Here is a 24289-nt window from a genome sequence, read left to right as displayed (position 1 = left end):
CAACTCTTTACTGGGCCATCATTTCCCCCGACTCTCCGGACTTGTTACTTTCATGAAAATCCGATTTTTAACTTACGGTAACTTTGAAATAAAATAAAACAAACGATACACTCACCAGTGCAAGTGCACTCTAGTGGTAGAGCGTCCGCCCGGAGAGCGGAAGGTCCGGGGTTCGATCCCCGGCCGCGTCATACCAAAAGACGTTAAAAGATGGTACTTGTTGTTACACTGTCTGGCGCTCGGCAGTTAGGGGCTAAAACAAGGACTGGTTGGCTCGGAGTCAGTATACTGTGTGTGAATGGGATATTCATGTTAAACTGCGGCATGGTATCTCAGTGAGCTAGCACTATAAATCGGCATCAGTCCGGACTAGTACAAGCAGCCACATAAACACACACACACGTACATGCACGTCGTTATATAAGTGCAATAATCTTGGACGCGACGTGAAACCCCATTTCACCTCACCTCACCTTGCATTCTGAACTGCTGGTGGATAGGTACATAGACAAGTGTGGGTGACCCCTTTCTCCCTGCACACTGTTGTCGAAGGAAAAGAATGATCCTCGCACGTTCCCGCAATATTTCCTGTCCAGGTGACCATTAGACCACGGAGGCGGTTCCTGTCCAGAACCTGATGTCCGAATACACATACTGAGCAGTGGTCATCAGATTTGAAGCAGGTGTGCCTGTACTGGCGGTGTCCAGTAGGTCACACTGACCAGCGTCCAGGTTGAAGTTGAAGGACTGACATCTGGACCTTATCTTGCATTCCTTGACACATTGAAGGAGGCCGGAGTTGTTCAAAGTAAAAACGCTTCCACTTTGAGTGTTTCGTTGAAGGGGTAGTTCCAAGTTTGAAAAGTCGGTGCAAGTTTCCCTTGCTGTGACCATTAGCAGTCGAATAATGAAAATTACGAAAACACTCATTTTAGAATCGCGAAAATTTGTACTCTCCACTGCTTCGATTGATTTGACTGGGATTCGAGCGAAAGTCAAGGAAGAAATACTTTGAGGCGCTGCCCTCTCGGACATCATACATAATTAACAGTGAACATTGCAGTAGCCAATCACTCTGGCTGTAAGCGAATAGGCGGAGTTGGCTGTTCCAAATTACCATTATACACCAGTAAATATTCTATTAGTTCTTTCATATGACATTCACGGTTTCAAAAAACACATATTCAGAAATTACAAGTCCCTGTTAAAGACCCTTCTATTATTTTATTTGTAATATAATTTTTTGTTTCAAAACGTATCCGACTCGCTTTCGCACTTTAAATACCCTTTGAAATACACTCGTAATATATATAGTATCTAACTATGGTGGCTAGAAGTCGGATAATGAAAATTCCGAAAACACTCATTTTAGACTCGAGTAATTTGTACAACCGTTCGTTTTTCTAGTAGTTTACTCTCCAGTGATTAGGCTGGGATTCGAGCGAAAGTCAGGTATGAAACATTTTGAGGTGCAGCCCTCTCAGATATACAAAGTTTACAATGGCTGTTAGCGACAAGTAGAGTTGACTTCATTCCAGATATTTTGGGACAAATTATTCTAACTTACCATTCTATACCACTTACTGCTTGTCATATTTGTTTTAAATACTAAATTGACGCCTTCGTGTTATTTAGGTCTGAATCATGGGAACATGAGTGACATGTAGTAAATGTGGTTAACGGGTGACGAGTGTCCTTGCAGACGCTCTATCCACTGGACTATGGAAACTGTGTTATGTATCAAAATAGAATGAAGATATGATACACTGGACAGAACAGCAACTATACTACTAAAAGTTTGCTAAAGATCAAGTTTTTTGTGATATACAACAATCATCCAAGAAATAAAGATTGCAATATCCAAGTACGCAATGATTGTGTAACTCCTATAGGAACTCGATTCCATGATGAACGGGCAGATCTAGGTATGCAAAACCTGTGTTTGGATTAATCGTGACAGAATCGTTGCACATCATTATCAAAGAGCACAACAACACAATGTCACATTGCAAACGTCTTTGGTGTCAGCCAAAGTGTGAACAACAGGGCAAGGAATCGATACCAGACGTCAGGATCAGCTACCAAGCGTGAAGCAGGTGATCGACAGCTTTCCACCACACAGAGTCGTTGCCACAGAAGTGCGCTCGCTAAATTTAGATGCGGGGTAGCCCCATTAAAGTTAGAAACTGGCCGCTATTCTAATATTCCAGCAGAAGAGCGATTTTGTTTTAACTGTAGAGACTGTGTGGAGGACGAGATACACGTCTTACTTTTATGCCCACTATATAATGATGTGAGAACAGATCTTCTTAAACGATGTACTTTTACTGATCCGTATTTCAAAGGCTATTCCTACTGTGAGCAATTTACACTACTTCTATCCAGCTCCGATCTCACCTTTTACGTGGCCAAAACCTGCTATGATATTTTATTGAAGCGCCGATCTATTTTATATTCATGATGTATATATTGTATGTATTATCATTTTAGTATATAAGTTGGTTTTATGATCATATCGTCTCTCATAAGTCGTTTTACGACTGGCCGTAAGTTTTAAGCATGTTTTGACTTATATGTATATTGTACAATGTACCTTATGGGTGAGACGCAAATAAATTATTGTCTGTCTGTCTGTCTGTCTGTCACAGTGGGAACGCAAGTTTCTGCTGATTGCAGCAAAACGCCATCTCTTTGTGACTGCATTCGCATCCCACTGACCCGTCGACACAGGCAGGCACGCTTAGTTTGGGATGAAGATCACGTCAACTGAACAGACCAGGACTGTGATCCAGTACTTTTCACTGATGAATCGATATACTTTCTAGACTTCACAGATCGTTGTGCCCGATATTGTTCAATATTGTCTTTTACTCTTTCAACAGATGCACACAATTTGAGGTATTACCTAAAGTGGTGATCGTTAGGAACCTTTCAGTAGTATACATCGAAACAGATTAAACGATCATGTACCCAAATATACGACCACACCTTGCCACAAATACTTTCTTATACATCACAACATGTGCATCAGATAACCAGCTGTCTTCCTGAAATATTAATGTGTTTGTCAACAGAAACCCATTTTGCTGAGCTGTACCAGAAATGACAGTGGAAACATCGACCGGCTTGGTTTCTGGAATGTCAGTATTCCGTTTATTAACACCTTGTCACAGTAAGTATCGTGACATGAAATAACATTAGAGTCTTGATCACTGGGTATAAAAAGTAATATGTTGTCCATTTGCAGTTTATTGTTATAAAGTTGCTCTCAGATGGACAGAAAACAATGGTTTCTACGTTGATAGGATGTGCTAAAGGCGTTTAATGTATCCATGGAAAATAAGAAGATGATTTACTCTCATGAATTCCAACAGTGGTTCAGAGAAATCTATACCTTAGGAACATGCTTCTTTCTAATGGTGCAGGGGGGCACGGGTGGCCCAGTCGTCTAAGATGCGCGAATCGCTGTGCAGAGTTGCGTCCCTTGGACACGCCAGAAATCTATGATTGTGGGTTCGAATCCCGGTTCCTCCCGATTATGTTTCTAGGTTTGTCAGCACCATACCGAAGTGGTAAACGTCTGAGACCTGCATCACTTGGGGCTTTTCTCCCACATTAAGCTGACACGCGGTGATATAACTGGAATACTGTTAAAAGCGGCGTTAAACCAAACTCACTCACTCACTCTAATGGAGCAGGCTCATATCTTTTTTGAAATATTCTCTTAGGTGAGGTGAGGTGAGGTGAAACGTCGCGTCCAAGACTATTACACTTATATAGCGACGTGCATGTACGTGTGTGTGTTTGTGTGGCTGCTTGTACTAGTCCGGACGATTTATAGTGCTAGCTCACTGAGATACCATGCCGCAGTTTAACATGAATACTCCACTCAGACACAGTATACTGACTCCGAGCCGACCAGTCCTTGTTTTAGCCCCTTAATGCCGAGCGCCAGACAGGGTAACAACAAGTACCATCTTTTAACGTCTTTTGGTATGACGCGGCCGGGGATCGAACCGGGCGGACGCTCTACCACAAGACCACGGAGGCGGTCTATTCTCTTAGGAAAAGTGGGGATACTTAGTTTCTGGTAATAGTTGTTAATGATAATGAACGAATTGGGAACACTTTACAGCTGGCATTGAAGAGTGATACTAGATCTTATGACCACCAACGATCTTGAAGGACAATAAGGGTAAGATGGGAAATCCTGAACGGGGTTGATCATCAACATTTTGGGTTTGCTGGCACCTGTTTCATAGTCTGCTTATCACAGACGGTGAAACATAGAACGTTTTGGACACTGCACGCTGACTTCTGCCAGTTTCCAGCATGTCAATAGCCCGAAGACGCTCCGTGCGTTGCAGACGCAGCACGTTAGTTCACAACCAATGAATCAAATCGTGTAAATCACAACGGTATGATAAGCAGAATCAATAATATTAAAAGAATTATGATATTAAAATGATCCACAGAGATTACTCGTCCTTCTTTGAACGTGACAAAATCAGGAATTACACAATACACACGTGTGTGGCGCTACTACTCGAGGCACGTGCAAACTATAGGATGTGTGTAGGTGTTACATTTGACAGACATAAACGTTCTTGCATAGGATGTTTGTCGCCAACACTTATCTTGATACTTGGTACTTACGTTCATATTTCATGTTCCCTACTTTTTGAGAGTATGTATGAACCATGTCGAATTGACTGCTGGTAGTCAATATGACCCCAGAACATGTCACTGACCTGGTTCCAAGTACTGATTCAAAGAGCGTCATGCCACTCTTGTTTAAAAAATGTTTCATCAAAGTTACAACATTCGCCTTCGCAAAGCTTTCAAAGAGTTTTAAGGAAGATGTGGAGGACATTTCCCAATTTGATGCACCAGTGTCAAAAGTATACCGAACAACAAAAGTTTCTGTGACATTGAATAAGATTTAATGCAAAGTAATGTTTTTTACCGAATCTGAAACAATTTCGGTTTGCAACAGATAAAAGACTCCTGTAAGTGTTCAAATGGTTTAATTTGCCATACTGACTTCAGAAAATGCGTGATTTCATAAAAAACATGAACATGCCAAAATGTCAATCTACAAATCAATAGCGTGTGTGTCCACCTCTTGTTGCGATGCAAGCAACACCTCTTCGTCTCATGGAATGGACCAGGCGTCGCCCAAAGTCATGTGGGTTATCTGTCCATATCTGCTGGAGCATGTTTCGAAGTTCCTGGAGTGCCTGTGGAACATGTGGTTGACGTCGAAGGCGCCGATCCATCTCATCCCACATGTGCTCGATTTGTCAGAGATCAGGGGAGCGAGCAGGCCAGGGGATGACATTCACGTTGTTTTGTTGAAGAGAATCCTGAACAAGTCGAGCATCGCTGTGGCTGAGGTGAAAACGAGACTCGTCAGTGACTAGAACTTGTCTCCACTGCATGGCCGTCCAGCGTAGACGCTGTCTGCACCACTGTAGACGTGCTTGACGGTGGTTTCCTGTCAAAATGGGACGTCTGGTGGGTCTTCTGGCGACAATCCCTGCACATCTGAGGTGACGACGTACGTAGGGATGCTTCTTGCAGTCACTGTTGCTGGCTGGAATCGATTTCGTAGGTGTGTTGTTCGAATCCAGTTGTCTTGTCGATTATTGGTTACGCGTGGCCTACCACTCCGAGGATGGTCTCTGACTGCATTCGTCTGTTGCCAACGTTGCCATAAACACCAAATGGTGTTTCTGTGGACGTTAAATTGTCTTGCAACATCACGTTGACTCGATCCTGCTTCAAGCATACCAATGGCTCGCAGACGCTCATTTTCGGACAGGCGTGGCATTTCGTAATGTTGAATATTTGCGTAATTTTGTTGTTTTCTGAGAGGTTGTTGTCAGCACGATGCTAAACAATGCATATGGAATCCCGTTAACGCACATGAATCCGTATACTACTGGTTCTCTTGGCTTCATTATTATTGATCAAAATGAAAATCAAAGGTCACGCCGTGATATTGCTGAAGCACTTTTCAAAGTGGTGCAAATCACAACTCACTCCAAATCATGGTGCAGGTCTTAAGGTCTTAGATGCTTACAACTCAGGTGAAACCCAAGAGAACATCTGTGGTGCTGACATACCAAGAATTATGATCAAAGTGAAGAGGGGTTTCAAACCCATGATCAGGATCTTGACATACCTGAGAGGCCCAACTCTGCACGGCGAGTTGCGGCACCTAAAACGACTGGGTCATCCTTGCCCTGACTCTCCGGACTTGTACATAACGGGCATCTTCGTCCACGTTGGGAGCCTGAAATCTTTCTCCTTCTCTACACCACACTCGGGCACGATTATCTGTATAACTACATCAAAGAACAGGAGTTCAACAGCTAAAGCAGACAGCAAATCAACCCTCTCAGACCACCAGCCAAAATTCCCTAGCCATCAAATTCAGTTTAACAAAGTCCAAATCCTCTCAACCAAACATCAGGTCTTCACTGAAAAAAGCTATAGAAATCAACTGTTATAACCACTGATCAGCAGAGATTAAGGGTATTATATCTCGTCTGCCTATGAAGATCTTTTCAAGTGTTCTGAAAATAACACTTCACTTTGCTCGTCTTCTTGTTAGAATGCACGGTACAAAGGCAATTTGTTATTATTGCCATGGAGAGAAAAGTGGGAGGGCGCCGGCAAACAGATTCTACAGGCACTCGAGTCGTTATAACCGGCAGTTTCGAGAAATGATTCAGGGTTGAAAGGTCAAGCCAGTGCCAGCTGTGACAGCAAGGTGAGAGTGACACACCAGCTTGGCGAAGCGGCAGAATGAGGAAAGTTGAGGCGGACATGGTTGGAGTGCGTGGATTTAGAAACGGAACTGGAAAGTTTGCAACTGAAAGGCCCAAATATGCGAGCTTAGAGCGAAGTTGCAAGTGGGTACTGCATGTTCAACTGCCACAGCCGGCAACGGGCGTAATGAAGTTGACCTTGACGAGCCGAGGCAAGGTAAAGCTAAAAAATATTTTTAACTTTGTGTGGGACAGCTTTCTGAACAATCAGAAGGACGAATGTTTTAATGTGGAAGATGGTAAAGTAACAATGGGAACCAGCAAGCTTCAACTGGGAGCAGTATGTATAGAAATGTAGGCATCGTTGATGCTATGGTTAAAGAAGGGGCGACTCTGAAGATAGTCATGGATTATATCACACATATATGAAGGACATTTTTAGGCTGTTGAGTAAAAATGTTTGAGGTTCAGTACTCCTCTGTGACAAAGAATACAGAGAAATGCAAATGTTTGAGGGTTTCGAAAGAGGAGTCATCATACAACAAGCCTGTTGGAATATGACTTTCACTCCACAGACATGGCAGGACGATGCCAGTTAGAATAGCCGCCAGGGCAATTATGGTTAAAAAGCTGGGCAAAAGGGTTACAGGGAGAAGGGTCCTTTCAAGACAGATGGTCGGAAATTTGCAGACATAACAAAAGCATTGCGGCTTGTAATCTGTGGAATGATGCATGTGTGCTCTCTACAAGGGGCAACACCCATCATGTGCGCATGTGCCAGCTCCATCTAGAGGACCAAGTACAGTAGGGGAACTGATGCTTAGGGAAGGGAAGGGAAGGCTTTCGCTGCAAGCTTGGGACCCTTTGCTTCCACATAAATATTAGAATAGACAGTTTATTCTTGAAGGAGTAAGATATTTTTTCTTTGATTGATTATGACAGAAGTTACAGTGTGCAGCCAACATAGACTGCAACATAGACTCACAGGTCGGTTTAATATATAAGGGGCGGGTTGAGCAGCAGCTAAATGAGAAACTATTGCTGAGGAATTATAGAATATTGACTAAGCCAACAATAGTCAGTGCATTAGGGGCCGCTCCAAAGGGAAACGGAAAGATAAGACTTATCCATGATGCTAGTTAGCCTGTGAACAGGAGCTTTAAACCTTTGATGAATGACACTGATTGTAGTTATATGGATCAACGGGAAGCGCATAAGTATTTAACACAGGGCTATTACCTGGCGAGAGCCCCTGAAGAACGCCAACTGTTCTGTATCTCTTCATCACTTAAACTATCGTGTAATAGGACTATCGTGGACTTTTTCAGGGAGTACAAGTGAATGATATATGGTGGATACCAGACTGCCTTTTAGGGCTGCACAAAGTCCCAAAATATTCCAGGGCTTGCCTAAAGCTGTTTCAGTCTCATTAAAATCAGATCTTGGTTCTCGCTGAAGCTAAACAAAGGTCTGAGGACATCCCATTACGGGTCATGTGAGAACGACCTTTCACGATCTTAGACCGACCACTGAAACGACTAACAAGAGGGGCGGTCGGGTAGCCTAGTGGTTAAAGCGTTAGTTCACCACGCCGAAGACCCGGGTTCGATTCCCGACATGGGCACAATGTGTGAACCCCATTTCTGGTGTCCCCCGCCGTGATATTGCTGGAATATTGCTAAAAGCGGCGTAAAACCATACTCACTCACTCACTCACTCACTAACAAGAAGTCGACATCAGCCAATTAGAAAGCAGCTTTCTCGAGCTTTACGGCAATCGTTTCAACCTAGCGACTTCCATTTCAGACTACGCTTGAAAAATATGTTGACACAGTTCTCGATTAAAATTTTGAAAACTGAACAAACGAATATTCCGGAATGTTTTATATATGGTTGATATTGTATGGCAGTGCTTCCCACGTACCGTGCAACGCCTCTTCCGTTCAAATATTTATCCCATGGAAGCGAGAGATAGACGATGATTTTGACGGAATCAGCCGTACGGGCCGTAACTGTCGTTCGGAATACCCAGTGTTAACGTTTTCGAGGTTACATGATCAGAAAACACATTCCGACTGTCACTTTCATGATCTGGTAAGCGACGCTTTGATTGGTCGGATGAAAGGTCGTTTCTAATAATTTGCTAGAAGTGGAGAAAATGTGCATCAGTTGTTCGTACCTTGGTGTCGGTGCTTTGTTACCTGGGGTTTGATATGAATTGGATGAAAGTCGAGAGACCTGTGACAAATCACGTTTTCTTAGGTGTTGAGATTAACACGGAAGCTATGACCTTATCACTACCGAGAGAAAAGTGTGGTGACTTTCTTGTGCTCCTGAAAGATTTTCATAACAGGCCTAGGGCAAGCAGGTGTCAGATTAATTAAGCTTAATTGGTAAGCTGAGCTGGGCGTCCAAGGTCGTGCTAGGGGAAATAACGTTTATGAGGAGACTTCTAGATTTGAAGAATTCATTGGCAGGCAGAAATAACAAAGTTCAGTTTGATACAGATTTTCATGATGATATAAGCTGGTGGTGTGAATTTATGCTTACATTTAATGCATGTAGGTGCATAATCAGATGTTTACAGATGTTTGTCAAAGTGTAGCGGCTGCATACTGTGATGGAGGTAATGCTAATTGGAATTGCTGGAGCAGACAAACAGATCAATGTGAAAGAGATCATGGCTCTTGTGTTCGTGGTGGATCGCTGGAAAGGTGTTTTACAAGATGTCAAGGTAATTGTGCATACGGACAACATTACATGTAAGACAGCGATAAACAAGGGGACTGTGAGGAATGGCTTTACCATGACATACATTAGTATCTGTTTTGGTTTCATGAATTGTTCAATATTTAATTACAAGCAGTGTACACCGAAGGACACACACACACACACACACACACATTACATATTCATCATATATAAAGACTACCATATCACGATAGCCTTCCCTTCAATGACAAAGAAACGTCCTGCCATGGAAATTCAAACACATGCTGGCACACTCGCCGAGTCTACATCGGGAATGTTCTGTTCTTTCAGCGAAAAGCCGAATTTCAGCGTGGTTCCTTTATGGGAAGAGTAACAGGCTTCACATTGTCCGTTACATTTCCCATGCATCACTGAGTGGTTGGATGAGTAGACGATATCTGCATTTCCTTTGAGGGTGGTTTGACTGCTTACTTTGAAGCTAGTTCCTACTAGATTAACTTGCATAGTACCACAGTCGCTGTCGGCGTTTGAGCTGCAGCCCATAATACGCCCGTAAGGACCAGGTTTACAAGACCAGTCAGCAAACGTGTGGTCCAGTTCAATTTCAAGATTGTCCAGGTCAATCTTGATCTTGGAGAAGTTTGTCCGTCCACAGTAAAAGTCAGTGCAGCCGGTTGGCATCACGGAGTAGTTGTCTTCCTGGAAGGTGACGAAGTGTCCGGGAGTATCAGATGACATGTCATGGCAGTAGATCTTGACCCTGGCGTTGTTGTACTTCTCCAGGACAACCCAGTACTCTCCATCACCGTAGGCGTTGTTGCAAGTCTTCACCTGGCTGCAGTCTGTGACCAACACACAAGAGAAGTCCGTCCACGAGCCATCGGACTGGCAGACGCGCCGACCTCGGGGACTAAATGGGGGCTCACATTCATACGTCACCTCCTCCCCGATCTCCCACATCATCTGACTCTGGGCGGTCTGTAAACATACATCACATCTCATGTCATGTCAACTCATCTCAATGCCGAACAAAATATGTTGGTCCTACTAATTAACTTTATATGTTCTTATTATGAATGAGTCATTAATAGTAACCAAAGGAAGGTCGTTTGATCTCATTTTGACTGAGTGTCATCGGCTCTTTTTCGTTTTAAGTGAAAGGGGATAAGGTTCGGATAATTGGCAGCGTTAGCATGTTTGAGTCAAGTCGTCCAAACACATCTCCTGTCATGTCAGCTCATCTCAATGCCAAACAAAATATTTTAGTCCTACTTTTTATGTGTTTTAATTAGGCATGAATCACTTAGGATAAATAAAGGACGATCGTTTGATCTCATTTTGAATGATTGTCATCGACTCCCATTACTTTTTGTGAAAGCGGATTGGGTTGGGGTAATTGGCAGTGTAAGCAAGGTTGATTCAAGTCATTCAAATACGGTTTGTCAGCTTATTCAAAGGTAATTAGTTACCCTAATGTTATTATCCTGATCACAAACAGAGAGTGTCTTGATTTTACTAATCTAAATGTTGTGCATTCCATCGGTTGTGCAAGAATTCGGTGACCTATGGTTTAGGTCATAGATTTGTCCAAATTACGATCCCTTATATCTGATTATGATGGTCCGCATCATACCGGTGCTCGTAGGTTTCACCAAAAGAAGGAAATGTCTGCATTTTTCCTCCCACATCAAGCTGACACCCCCTGACATAATTAAAATACTGTTCAAATCAATGCTGATACCGCCTAACAGAACATGGACAATGGATCATCTTAAAAATTCAAACTGCTTCTTTCTGCTTCAATACTGAAACAATATTATTGTTGCCTGAATTCTGATGAGAAATGTTAGAAAGCCACAATAGTGGTTTGGGCAGAAAGGATCTGCTGGCGACCCAGATACTGTTGCTGAGAGATAAGGTTGCTGATATATATTTATTTAACTGATTATTGATCTTTTACGAGTGTTTTATAATAATTTTGAAAAACAATGCAGTTTAGTAATGGGTGGATAATTTTCCGAAATAGTCTGCTATCAATAGATGATAAAACAAATGAAGTGTGTAAATAAATGATAAACGTAAGTGGTAATCTACATCAGAGAGTGGGATGTTTTATGTGCTTGATATACATACTTCACAAAAAATAAGTGTTTTGGCCAGGATAGATAGATATTTCCGAAACAATTGCCTGAATAATTAATAAAACAAGTGAAGCATTTAGTTAAGCGATACATATGTCACATGAAACGCTTACCTACATTTTTATGCATTTACATCTGTCAGACAATGCTCAGTAACAGATACTTAGCTGTTTTTGAAAATGTATCAATAACTTTTTAATCGATGTGCAGAGTTGCACCTCTTCGGCCTCCCAGAATCCTATTATCTTGGGTTCGAATCCAGGTTTCGCCCTGATTATGATGTTTGATTTGTCAGCACCATACCAAGCTCGTGTATTTCGACAGAGCGGTAATTGATCATATCACTTCGGTCATGTGTGTGGTATAACTGAACAACTGTTCAAGGTCGCATTAGTTCAAATAGATTCACTCACTTGCCCAGGAAAAAATAATGTCGAGATATCACTCATAACTATGTCTTTACAACAATTGCGATTCGTTCTGTGAGCAATCCTAAAGCTTGTCTGAAGTCAAATGTTGATGTCACCACAGGAAACACTCAGCAACATGGCGCTGAGTCAATCCTGAGCAGGACATCATGTCTTCTTGACACTTGCACAAAGCGAGCTTAGTCCTTTTAGCCTATGTTAATATTTATGAGTCATCTTCGATAATTATTTCCTGGTCCTGTTATCTGTTGAACAACATCTTTAGCGGTCCTAAGTCCATCCTTCCAATGTTAGGTCCGGATGTACAGATCCTGAACTGGTGCTGCCACGTTAATTAACACCTTCTGGTGATAACGCCTTCTTGTATTAATGTTTCTGACCTCAAACAATTATGTCTGCTTAGACTACTTAGATGACAATCATATAATCTGGAGTGATCTGGGTGCTGCCTCTAGTGCTGTACAAGCGTATGAATGGTGAAAAAGAATGAATATTTAATTCACTACAGACCAATAATATGTCATTGTCACAGGTTGAGTTTTCTTGTCAAGAATCAATATGACACATGTTTTACACTTGGGTATGTTATTATTAGTCCAATCAAATCAAGTCCATTGTGTCAAAGGTCAAGCCGTGATATTGTATAAATATAACAATATAAACAGAAATATAATATCCTCACACGCAAAAGAAACGCAAGTGGTTTTAATCAAATAGGTAACAAACAAGGAACCATAATTTGATATGAGTTTTAGCATGTAGTGAAGCCTGATGGTGTTATTAATATTTGTGGCTGCATTTTGGAAGCCCCGAGTAAAAACGCAACATAAAAAACGAATTGCCAAAACGCACCATTTCAATAAATATGTGGGTTACATGCACCCATTTCTCGCGAAATCGAAAATGCACGAACTGTCACGAACTGTAGTGGGTATAAAACTGTGGCCGATTCTTGGACCTACCACTCCTTGGTCAACAATGCCACGCCTAACTCAAATTCAGAGAAACCAGGCTATCAGACGTTTGGAAGCTGGAGAGTCTGTCCAAGATGTTGCCCGTCATGTCAACGTTAACATAACCACAATTTACCGTCTCCTGCATCGTTACAATGCTACACAGACCACAGATGACCTTCCTCGGAGCGGTCGTCCTAGGGTCTCCACACCTCGACAAGATCGGCAGATTACCCGTCAATACCAGCGGCATCCGTTCCTAACTGTTCCTAATCGACACATTAGCCGGGACACTGTGATCCGAAGTCTCCGTTCCAACAACCTCAGATGTCGCCGACCAGCACGTCGTCCTGTTCTCCAACCTCGGCATCGACAAGCACGACTTCAGTGGGCATAGGGTCATCACAATTGGCGTCATCGTGAGTGGAGGCGTGTCATCTTCTCTGATGAAAGTCGCTTTTGTTCCTCCCATGCAGACGGAAGAGTCAGAATTTGGCGGTGTCGAGGTGATCGTTTCGCTGACAGAAACGTTATGGAAAGGGATCCATGGGGTGGACCTAGCGTCATGATATGGGCAGGGATTGGACTTAATGCGAGACTTGGACCCATGTGCTTTCTGAATGTTGGTCAAGGTCGGGGACACGGCGTCACTGCTCAGCGGTATATCGACCAAGTGATCAGACCCGACGTTGTTCCATGTTTGCACAACATAGACAACACATTTTCCAGCAGGACAACGCTCGTCCCCATGTTGCCAGAGCTACCATGGCCTTTCTGCAACAACACAACATCCGTGTGTTACCGTGGCCAGCCCTCGGTCCTGATCTGAACCCCATCGAACACTTGTGGGATAAGGTTCAAAGGCGTCTGCACAATGTGCGCCCAGTCCCTACAGCTGCCGATGAACTACGCACAGCTGCTCTGGATGTGTGCAGGAGGATCCCTAGGGCCTTCACAAATCGTCTGATCCACTTAATGTACAGGAGATGTGTGGCAGTGATCAATGCTAATGGTGGTCACACCAGGTATTGACTGACATTTTGGGTATTGACCCGAAACTGTGTAAGCCCTTAACATTTGATAAAAACAATTATATCATCTGCCTTTTAATCCATTAAACTGTCTTCAGTCAAATTTTTGTCAATCTTGCCAAATTAGTATTTCTTGTCTTTACTGTTATAAATAACATGTATACTGCATACTCGACTTGCGTTTCTTTTGCGTGTGACTATATATCTAATCTGTCTGTCCCTATACAAGAGTAGTTATTGTCAAAACATAACCATCGAAATAGGATTCGGAACTTTGTATTTCTATGTCAGGTACACACCACTATAGACAGAATCAACATCACACTTGTTGCCATGAAAACAGAAAGAATATAAATTATAAACACCCCTAAGTAGCAAAAGGCACCATTTGACAACCTGGTCTTTGTGTGTGCATAGTTTCAAGAAAGAGTACCTATTTGTTTTAATGATATGGTCCGGACAAACACACCACTATGAACAGAGTCAAAGTCAAACTTTTTACCATGGAAACAGGGAAAAATATTTCTTTACAAATCCTAAGTAGCAAAAGGGACCCTTGATTAATACATGTACCAAGTTTGGATGAAACATGTTGAAAAGTTTTTTTCCAGCTAACTTGTTTCCATGGAAATATAGAATAGTCGCCTTTTACGTCAAGCATGAGTTGCTGAAGACCTATTCTAACCCGGGTCTTTACAGGTCGGTTTCAGATCAAGACTTTGTATTTTGATTAGGTGATAATCATACTGTGAACATTCTGTGTTTTCAATGTAGAGCCAGGTTACCTGTAGATTTAACCGAGCTCAATTGATATTGGAACCGAACGAGCAGCGTGAGGTTTCAAATGTTAAATTTGAAGCCCAGGTGCACAGCTATGGTGCTGATATACCAAGGAATATTATCAAAATGAAGCAGGGGTGTCGAACGCACGATCAGCATCTTGGTACGGAGCTTTGCACTAGTTACTTACATGCCTATACGATTATATTGTCGTAATATTTGAAAGAATTAAAACCAACAATAAACTCACCAGTGCAAGGCTTGCATTCTGGACTGCTGGTGGATCAGAACATACACACGTGTGGTTGGACCCATTTTCCCGGCACACTGTGGTTGATGGACAAGAATGACCCTCACATTTCCCCGCAATATGTCCTGACCAAGACTTGATGTCCGAATAGACATACTGAGCAGTGGTTAGAAGATTCGAATCAAATGTCTCAGAACTGGTGGTGTCCAGTAGGTCACACTGACCAGCGTTAAGGTTGAAGTTAAATGACTGACATCTGGACCTTATCTTGCATTCCTTGACACATTGAAGGAGGCCGGAGTTGTTCAGAGACAAAAACGTTTTCACCTTGAGCCGAGCATTTTCTTGCAGGGATTGTTTCAAGTTTGAAAAGTCGGTGCAAGTTTCCCTTGCTGTGACCATTAGCAGTTGAATAATGAATATTACGAAAACACTCATTATAGAATCGCAACAATTTGTACAGCCTTTCGTTTGCAAAGTAGCTAACTAGTGACTCAATACACCGTCCCTCTACTGCTCCTATTGATTTGGCTGGGATTCGAGCGAAAGTCAGGGATGAAATACTTCTGAGGTGCTGCCCTCTCAGACATCATACATAATTTACAGTGAATATTGCAGTGTAGCCAATCACACTGGCTGTTAGTGATAGGTGGAGTTGACTTCGTTACAGACTAATTACATTCCATATTACCATTATACAACAGTAAATATTCTTTTGGTTCATTCATATGAAATTCACGGCTTCATGTTATATAGGTATGAATAATGGGGATGTGCTTACAGGAGGGAAGTAGAAAAGCACGTGTTAGGAAATTACTAAAGAATTTCAAACTCACTTTCAACATTAAAACAAACATTATTTGCAGGTATAAGGGGGCATATAATTACAACGTTCGTAGCTAATTATTCAACTGCTCTCTTAAGGTTCAACCTGTCAATAATTAATAAAGTGAACAATTTTCTTCAGATTGAATGCCGACTCTAAACATGTAGTCATAACAAACATCACCACGATAGAACAGCTGACTCCTATAGAAAAATATACGGCAATCGTTTCAACCTAGCGACTTCCATTTCAGACTACGCTTGAAAAATATGTTGACACAGTTCTCGATTAAAATTTTGAAAACTGAACAAACGAATATTCCGGAATGTTTTATATATGGTTGATATTGTATGGCAGTGCTTCCCACGTACCGTGCAACGCCTCTTCCGTTCAAATATTTATCCCATGGAAGCGAGAGATAGACGATGATTTTGACGGAATCAGCCGTACGGGCCGTAACTGTCGTTCGGAATACCCAGTGTTAACGTTTTCGAGGTTACATGATCAGAAAACACATTCCGACTGTCACTTTCATGATCTGGTAAGCGACGCTTTGATTGGTCGGATGAAAGGTCGTTTCTAATAATTTGCTAGAAGTGGAGAAAATGTGCATCAGTTGTTCGTACCTTGGTGTCGGTGCTTTGTTACCTGGGGTTTGATATGAATTGGATGAAAGTCGAGAGACCTGTGACAAATCACGTTTTCTTAGGTGTTGAGATTAACACGGAAGCTATGACCTTATCACTACCGAGAGAAAAGTGTGGTGACTTTCTTGTGCTCCTGAAAGATTTTCATAACAGGCCTAGGGCAAGCAGGTGTCAGATTAATTAAGCTTAATTGGTAAGCTGAGCTGGGCGTCCAAGGTCGTGCTAGGGGAAATAACGTTTATGAGGAGACTTCTAGATTTGAAGAATTCATTGGCAGGCAGAAATAACAAAGTTCAGTTTGATACAGATTTTCATGATGATATAAGCTGGTGGTGTGAATTTATGCTTACATTTAATGCATGTAGGTGCATAATCAGATGTTTACAGATGTTTGTCAAAGTGTAGCGGCTGCATACTGTGATGGAGGTAATGCTAATTGGAATTGCTGGAGCAGACAAACAGATCAATGTGAAAGAGATCATGGCTCTTGTGTTCGTGGTGGATCGCTGGAAAGGTGTTTTACAAGATGTCAAGGTAATTGTGCATACGGACAACATTACATGTAAGACAGCGATAAACAAGGGGACTGTGAGGAATGGCTTTACCATGACATACATTAGTATCTGTTTTGGTTTCATGAATTGTTCAATATTTAATTACAAGCAGTGTACACCGAAGGACACACACACACACACACACACACATTACATATTCATCATATATAAAGACTACCATATCACGATAGCCTTCCCTTCAATGACAAAGAAACGTCCTGCCATGGAAATTCAAACACATGCTGGCACACTCGCCGAGTCTACATCGGGAATGTTCTGTTCTTTCAGCGAAAAGCCGAATTTCAGCGTGGTTCCTTTATGGGAAGAGTAACAGGCTTCACATTGTCCGTTACATTTCCCATGCATCACTGAGTGGTTGGATGAGTAGACGATATCTGCATTTCCTTTGAGGGTGGTTTGACTGCTTACTTTGAAGCTAGTTCCTACTAGATTAACTTGCATAGTACCACAGTCGCTGTCGGCGTTTGAGCTGCAGCCCATAATACGCCCGTAAGGACCAGGTTTACAAGACCAGTCAGCAAACGTGTGGTCCAGTTCAATTTCAAGATTGTCCAGGTCAATCTTGATCTTGGAGAAGTTTGTCCGTCCACAGTAAAAGTCAGTGCAGCCGGTTGGCATCACGGAGTAGTTGTCTTCCTGGAAGGTGACGAAGTGTCCGGGAGTATCAGATGACATGTCATGGCAGTAGATCTTGACCCTGGCGTTGTTGTACTTCTCCAGGACAACCCAGTACTCTCCATCACCGTAGGCGTTGTTGCAAGTCTTCACCTGGCTGCAGTCTGTGACCAACACACAAGAGAAGTCCGTCCACGAGCCATCGGACTGGCAGACGCGCCGACCTCGGGGACTAAATGGGGGCTCACATTCATACGTCACCTCCTCCCCGATCTCCCACATCATCTGACTCTGGGCGGTCTGTAAACATACATCACATCTCATGTCATGTCAACTCATCTCAATGCCGAACAAAATATGTTGGTCCTACTAATTAACTTTATATGTTCTTATTATGAATGAGTCATTAATAGTAACCAAAGGAAGGTCGTTTGATCTCATTTTGACTGAGTGTCATCGGCTCTTTTTCGTTTTAAGTGAAAGGGGATAAGGTTCGGATAATTGGCAGCGTTAGCATGTTTGAGTCAAGTCGTCCAAACACATCTCCTGTCATGTCAGCTCATCTCAATGCCAAACAAAATATTTTAGTCCTACTTTTTATGTGTTTTAATTAGGCATGAATCACTTAGGATAAATAAAGGACGATCGTTTGATCTCATTTTGAATGATTGTCATCGACTCCCATTACTTTTTGTGAAAGCGGATTGGGTTGGGGTAATTGGCAGTGTAAGCAAGGTTGATTCAAGTCATTCAAATACGGTTTGTCAGCTTATTCAAAGGTAATTAGTTACCCTAATGTTATTATCCTGATCACAAACAGAGAGTGTCTTGATTTTACTAATCTAAATGTTGTGCATTCCATCGGTTGTGCAAGAATTCGGTGACCTATGGTTTAGGTCATAGATTTGTCCAAATTACGATCCCTTATATCTGATTATGATGGTCCGCATCATACCGGTGCTCGTAGGTTTCACCAAAAGAAGGAAATGTCTGCATTTTTCCTCCCACATCAAGCTGACACCCCCTGACATAATTAAAATACTGTTCAAATCAATGCTGATACCGCCTAACAGAACATGGACAATGGATCATCTTAAAAATTCAAACTGCTTCTTTCTGCTTCAATACTGAAACAATATTATTGTTGCCTGAATTCTGATGAGAAATGTTAGAAAGCCACAATAGTGGTTTGGGCAGAAAGGATCTGCTGGCGACCCAGATACTGTTGCTGAGAGATAAGGTTGCTGATATATATTTATTTAACTGATTATTGATCTTTTACGAGTGTTTTATAATAATTTTGAAAAACAATGCAGTTTAGTAATGGGTGGATAATTTTCCGAAATAGTCTGCTATCAATAGATGATAAAACAAATGAAGTGTGTAAATAAATGATAAACGTAAGTGGTAATCTACATCAGAGAGTGGGATGTTTTATGTGCTTGATATACATACTTCACAAAAAATAAGTGTTTTGGCCAGGATAGATAGATATTTCCGAAACAATTGCCTGAATAATTAATAAAACAAGTGAAGCATTTAGTTAAGCGATACATATGTCACATGAAACGCTTACCTACATTTTTATGCATTTACATCTGTCAGACAATGCTCAGTAACAGATACTTAGCTGTTTTTGAAAATGTATCAATAACTTTTTAATCGATGTGCAGAGTTGCACCTCTTCGGCCTCCCAGAATCCTATTATCTTGGGTTCGAATCCAGGTTTCGCCCTGATTATGATGTTTGATTTGTCAGCACCATACCAAGCTCGTGTATTTCGACAGAGCGGTAATTGATCATATCACTTCGGTCATGTGTGTGGTATAACTGAACAACTGTTCAAGGTCGCATTAGTTCAAATAGATTCACTCACTTGCCCAGGAAAAAATAATGTCGAGATATCACTCATAACTATGTCTTTACAACAATTGCGATTCGTTCTGTGAGCAATCCTAAAGCTTGTCTGAAGTCAAATGTTGATGTCACCACAGGAAACACTCAGCAACATGGCGCTGAGTCAATCCTGAGCAGGACATCATGTCTTCTTGACACTTGCACAAAGCGAGCTTAGTCCTTTTAGCCTATGTTAATATTTATGAGTCATCTTCGATAATTATTTCCTGGTCCTGTTATCTGTTGAACAACATCTTTAGCGGTCCTAAGTCCATCCTTCCAATGTTAGGTCCGGATGTACAGATCCTGAACTGGTGCTGCCACGTTAATTAACACCTTCTGGTGATAACGCCTTCTTGTATTAATGTTTCTGACCTCAAACAATTATGTCTGCTTAGACTACTTAGATGACAATCATATAATCTGGAGTGATCTGGGTGCTGCCTCTAGTGCTGTACAAGCGTATGAATGGTGAAAAAGAATGAATATTTAATTCACTACAGACCAATAATATGTCATTGTCACAGGTTGAGTTTTCTTGTCAAGAATCAATATGACACATGTTTTACACTTGGGTATGTTATTATTAGTCCAATCAAATCAAGTCCATTGTGTCAAAGGTCAAGCCGTGATATTGTATAAATATAACAATATAAACAGAAATATAATATCCTCACACGCAAAAGAAACGCAAGTGGTTTTAATCAAATAGGTAACAAACAAGGAACCATAATTTGATATGAGTTTTAGCATGTAGTGAAGCCTGATGGTGTTATTAATATTTGTGGCTGCATTTTGGAAGCCCCGAGTAAAAACGCAACATAAAAAACGAATTGCCAAAACGCACCATTTCAATAAATATGTGGGTTACATGCACCCATTTCTCGCGAAATCGAAAATGCACGAACTGTCACGAACTGTAGTGGGTATAAAACTGTGGCCGATTCTTGGACCTACCACTCCTTGGTCAACAATGCCACGCCTAACTCAAATTCAGAGAAACCAGGCTATCAGACGTTTGGAAGCTGGAGAGTCTGTCCAAGATGTTGCCCGTCATGTCAACGTTAACATAACCACAATTTACCGTCTCCTGCATCGTTACAATGCTACACAGACCACAGATGACCTTCCTCGGAGCGGTCGTCCTAGGGTCTCCACACCTCGACAAGATCGGCAGATTACCCGTCAATACCAGCGGCATCCGTTCCTAACTGTTCCTAATCGACACATTAGCCGGGACACTGTGATCCGAAGTCTCCGTTCCAACAACCTCAGATGTCGCCGACCAGCACGTCGTCCTGTTCTCCAACCTCGGCATCGACAAGCACGACTTCAGTGGGCATAGGGTCATCACAATTGGCGTCATCGTGAGTGGAGGCGTGTCATCTTCTCTGATGAAAGTCGCTTTTGTTCCTCCCATGCAGACGGAAGAGTCAGAATTTGGCGGTGTCGAGGTGATCGTTTCGCTGACAGAAACGTTATGGAAAGGGATCCATGGGGTGGACCTAGCGTCATGATATGGGCAGGGATTGGACTTAATGCGAGACTTGGACCCATGTGCTTTCTGAATGTTGGTCAAGGTCGGGGACACGGCGTCACTGCTCAGCGGTATATCGACCAAGTGATCAGACCCGACGTTGTTCCATGTTTGCACAACATAGACAACACATTTTCCAGCAGGACAACGCTCGTCCCCATGTTGCCAGAGCTACCATGGCCTTTCTGCAACAACACAACATCCGTGTGTTACCGTGGCCAGCCCTCGGTCCTGATCTGAACCCCATCGAACACTTGTGGGATAAGGTTCAAAGGCGTCTGCACAATGTGCGCCCAGTCCCTACAGCTGCCGATGAACTACGCACAGCTGCTCTGGATGTGTGCAGGAGGATCCCTAGGGCCTTCACAAATCGTCTGATCCACTTAATGTACAGGAGATGTGTGGCAGTGATCAATGCTAATGGTGGTCACACCAGGTATTGACTGACATTTTGGGTATTGACCCGAAACTGTGTAAGCCCTTAACATTTGATAAAAACAATTATATCATCTGCCTTTTAATCCATTAAACTGTCTTCAGTCAAATTTTTGTCAATCTTGCCAAATTAGTATTTCTTGTCTTTACTGTTATAAATAACATGTATACTGCATACTCGACTTGCGTTTCTTTTGCGTGTGACTATATATCTAATCTGTCTGTCCCTATACAAGAGTAGTTATTGTCAAAACATAACCATCGAAATAGGATTCGGAACTTTGTATTTCTATGTCAGGTACACACCACTATAGACAGAATCAACATCACACTTGTTGCCATGAAAACAGAAAGAATATAAATTATAAACACCCCTAAGTAGCAAAAGGCACCATTTGACAACCTGGTCTTTGTGTGTGCATAGTTTCAAGAAAGAGTACCTATTTGTTTTAATGATATGGTCCGGACAAACACACCACTATGAACAGAGTCAAAGTCAAACTTTTTACCATGGAAACAGGGAAAAATATTTCTTTACAAATCCTAAGTAGCAAAAGGGACCCTTGATTAATACATGTACCAAGTTTGGATGAAACATGTTGAAAAGTTTTTTTCCAGCTAACTTGTTTCCATGGAAATATAGAATAGTCGCCTTTTACGTCAAGCATGAGTTGCTGAAGACCTATTCTAACCCGGGTCTTTACAGGTCGGTTTCAGATCAAGACTTTGTATTTTGATTAGGTGATAATCATACTGTGAACATTCTGTGTTTTCAATGTAGAGCCAGGTTACCTGTAGATTTAACCGAGCTCAATTGATATTGGAACCGAACGAGCAGCGTGAGGTTTCAAATGTTAAATTTGAAGCCCAGGTGCACAGCTATGGTGCTGATATACCAAGGAATATTATCAAAATGAAGCAGGGGTGTCGAACGCACGATCAGCATCTTGGTACGGAGCTTTGCACTAGTTACTTACATGCCTATACGATTATATTGTCGTAATATTTGAAAGAATTAAAACCAACAATAAACTCACCAGTGCAAGGCTTGCATTCTGGACTGCTGGTGGATCAGAACATACACACGTGTGGTTGGACCCATTTTCCCGGCACACTGTGGTTGATGGACAAGAATGACCCTCACATTTCCCCGCAATATGTCCTGACCAAGACTTGATGTCCGAATAGACATACTGAGCAGTGGTTAGAAGATTCGAATCAAATGTCTCAGAACTGGTGGTGTCCAGTAGGTCACACTGACCAGCGTTAAGGTTGAAGTTAAATGACTGACATCTGGACCTTATCTTGCATTCCTTGACACATTGAAGGAGGCCGGAGTTGTTCAGAGACAAAAACGTTTTCACCTTGAGCCGAGCATTTTCTTGCAGGGATTGTTTCAAGTTTGAAAAGTCGGTGCAAGTTTCCCTTGCTGTGACCATTAGCAGTTGAATAATGAATATTACGAAAACACTCATTATAGAATCGCAACAATTTGTACAGCCTTTCGTTTGCAAAGTAGCTAACTAGTGACTCAATACACCGTCCCTCTACTGCTCCTATTGATTTGGCTGGGATTCGAGCGAAAGTCAGGGATGAAATACTTCTGAGGTGCTGCCCTCTCAGACATCATACATAATTTACAGTGAATATTGCAGTGTAGCCAATCACACTGGCTGTTAGTGATAGGTGGAGTTGACTTCGTTACAGACTAATTACATTCCATATTACCATTATACAACAGTAAATATTCTTTTGGTTCATTCATATGAAATTCACGGCTTCATGTTATATAGGTATGAATAATGGGGATGTGCTTACAGGAGGGAAGTAGAAAAGCACGTGTTAGGAAATTACTAAAGAATTTCAAACTCACTTTCAACATTAAAACAAACATTATTTGCAGGTATAAGGGGGCATATAATTACAACGTTCGTAGCTAATTATTCAACTGCTCTCTTAAGGTTCAACCTGTCAATAATTAATAAAGTGAACAATTTTCTTCAGATTGAATGCCGACTCTAAACATGTAGTCATAACAAACATCACCACGATAGAACAGCTGACTCCTATAGAAAAATATAGCTGCAAACTCGACTCAGTGTTAGGTGTGTGCCATCAAACTTTATCTGTTACGAAATTGGTTGTAATTACTGTTTAGCTGACTATTTAGGCAATTTTAGAGCACGAAAGATTCACGACACCAGATTATACCGGTTGATATGAGGACGTCATTTCTAGCAACACTTGGTCCAAGGGAGAGAGGAAATGTAAGGTCGTAAGAAGAATGCAGTATGCTCCTTCGACATAACGGTTTGTTTATTAGGGATGCGCTAGACCTTATGAAGCCACGATGCTTGCACTACTGCAATACAAAAGTGAGAGACCATGTACTGTCTCTGTCTCGAATGCATTTTTTCGCGAGTGGTATAACTGCAAATGGTACAGAAAGTATTGCCTGCATAGTGTGTCCATGGGTTTCTGGATTTTTGTGAAAGACATCACTGTCTATCGAGAGTAGATTTTCCGATTAGGAGCAGAGTACATGTTGCATAGAACTACCACCGCCTCAATTCGAATAGCAAGCTCACGCCTGTAACAGTCCCGTCCGCATGAGATGTTATTGAATGGTTTTTAATAAAGGTGTATTGCTTTTAAGCGGATGATCTTGTCACGGATGAGTAATATAC

General features: G+C 41.9%; 2 protein-coding genes across 2 annotated transcripts; both read right to left on the bottom strand.

The window, feature by feature from the left end:
- Nucleotides 1-8959: 8959 nt before the first annotated feature.
- On the bottom strand, nt 8960-15667 carry LOC125372420. The gene is made up of 2 exons (XM_048382400.1): nt 15072-15667; nt 8960-10466 (listed from the first exon to the last, which is right to left on the bottom strand). The coding sequence occupies exons 1-2, from the start codon at nt 15507-15509 to the stop codon at nt 9762-9764; spliced, it is 1143 nt and encodes a 380-aa protein (XP_048238357.1). The 5' UTR covers nt 15510-15667; the 3' UTR covers nt 8960-9761.
- An 860-nt stretch (nt 15668-16527) lies between these two features.
- On the bottom strand, nt 16528-23235 carry LOC124149243. The gene is made up of 2 exons (XM_048382398.1): nt 22640-23235; nt 16528-18034 (listed from the first exon to the last, which is right to left on the bottom strand). The coding sequence occupies exons 1-2, from the start codon at nt 23075-23077 to the stop codon at nt 17330-17332; spliced, it is 1143 nt and encodes a 380-aa protein (XP_048238355.1). The 5' UTR covers nt 23078-23235; the 3' UTR covers nt 16528-17329.
- Nucleotides 23236-24289: the final 1054 nt, after the last annotated feature.

This window comes from Haliotis rufescens, unplaced genomic scaffold, assembly GCF_023055435.1.
Source record: "Haliotis rufescens isolate VD_foot unplaced genomic scaffold, xgHalRufe1.0.p SCAF_4, whole genome shotgun sequence".
NCBI lineage: Eukaryota > Metazoa > Mollusca > Gastropoda > Lepetellida > Haliotidae > Haliotis > Haliotis rufescens.
Note: the sequence above shows the minus strand (reverse complement) of the source record. Positions and strands in the feature narration are given on the sequence as shown.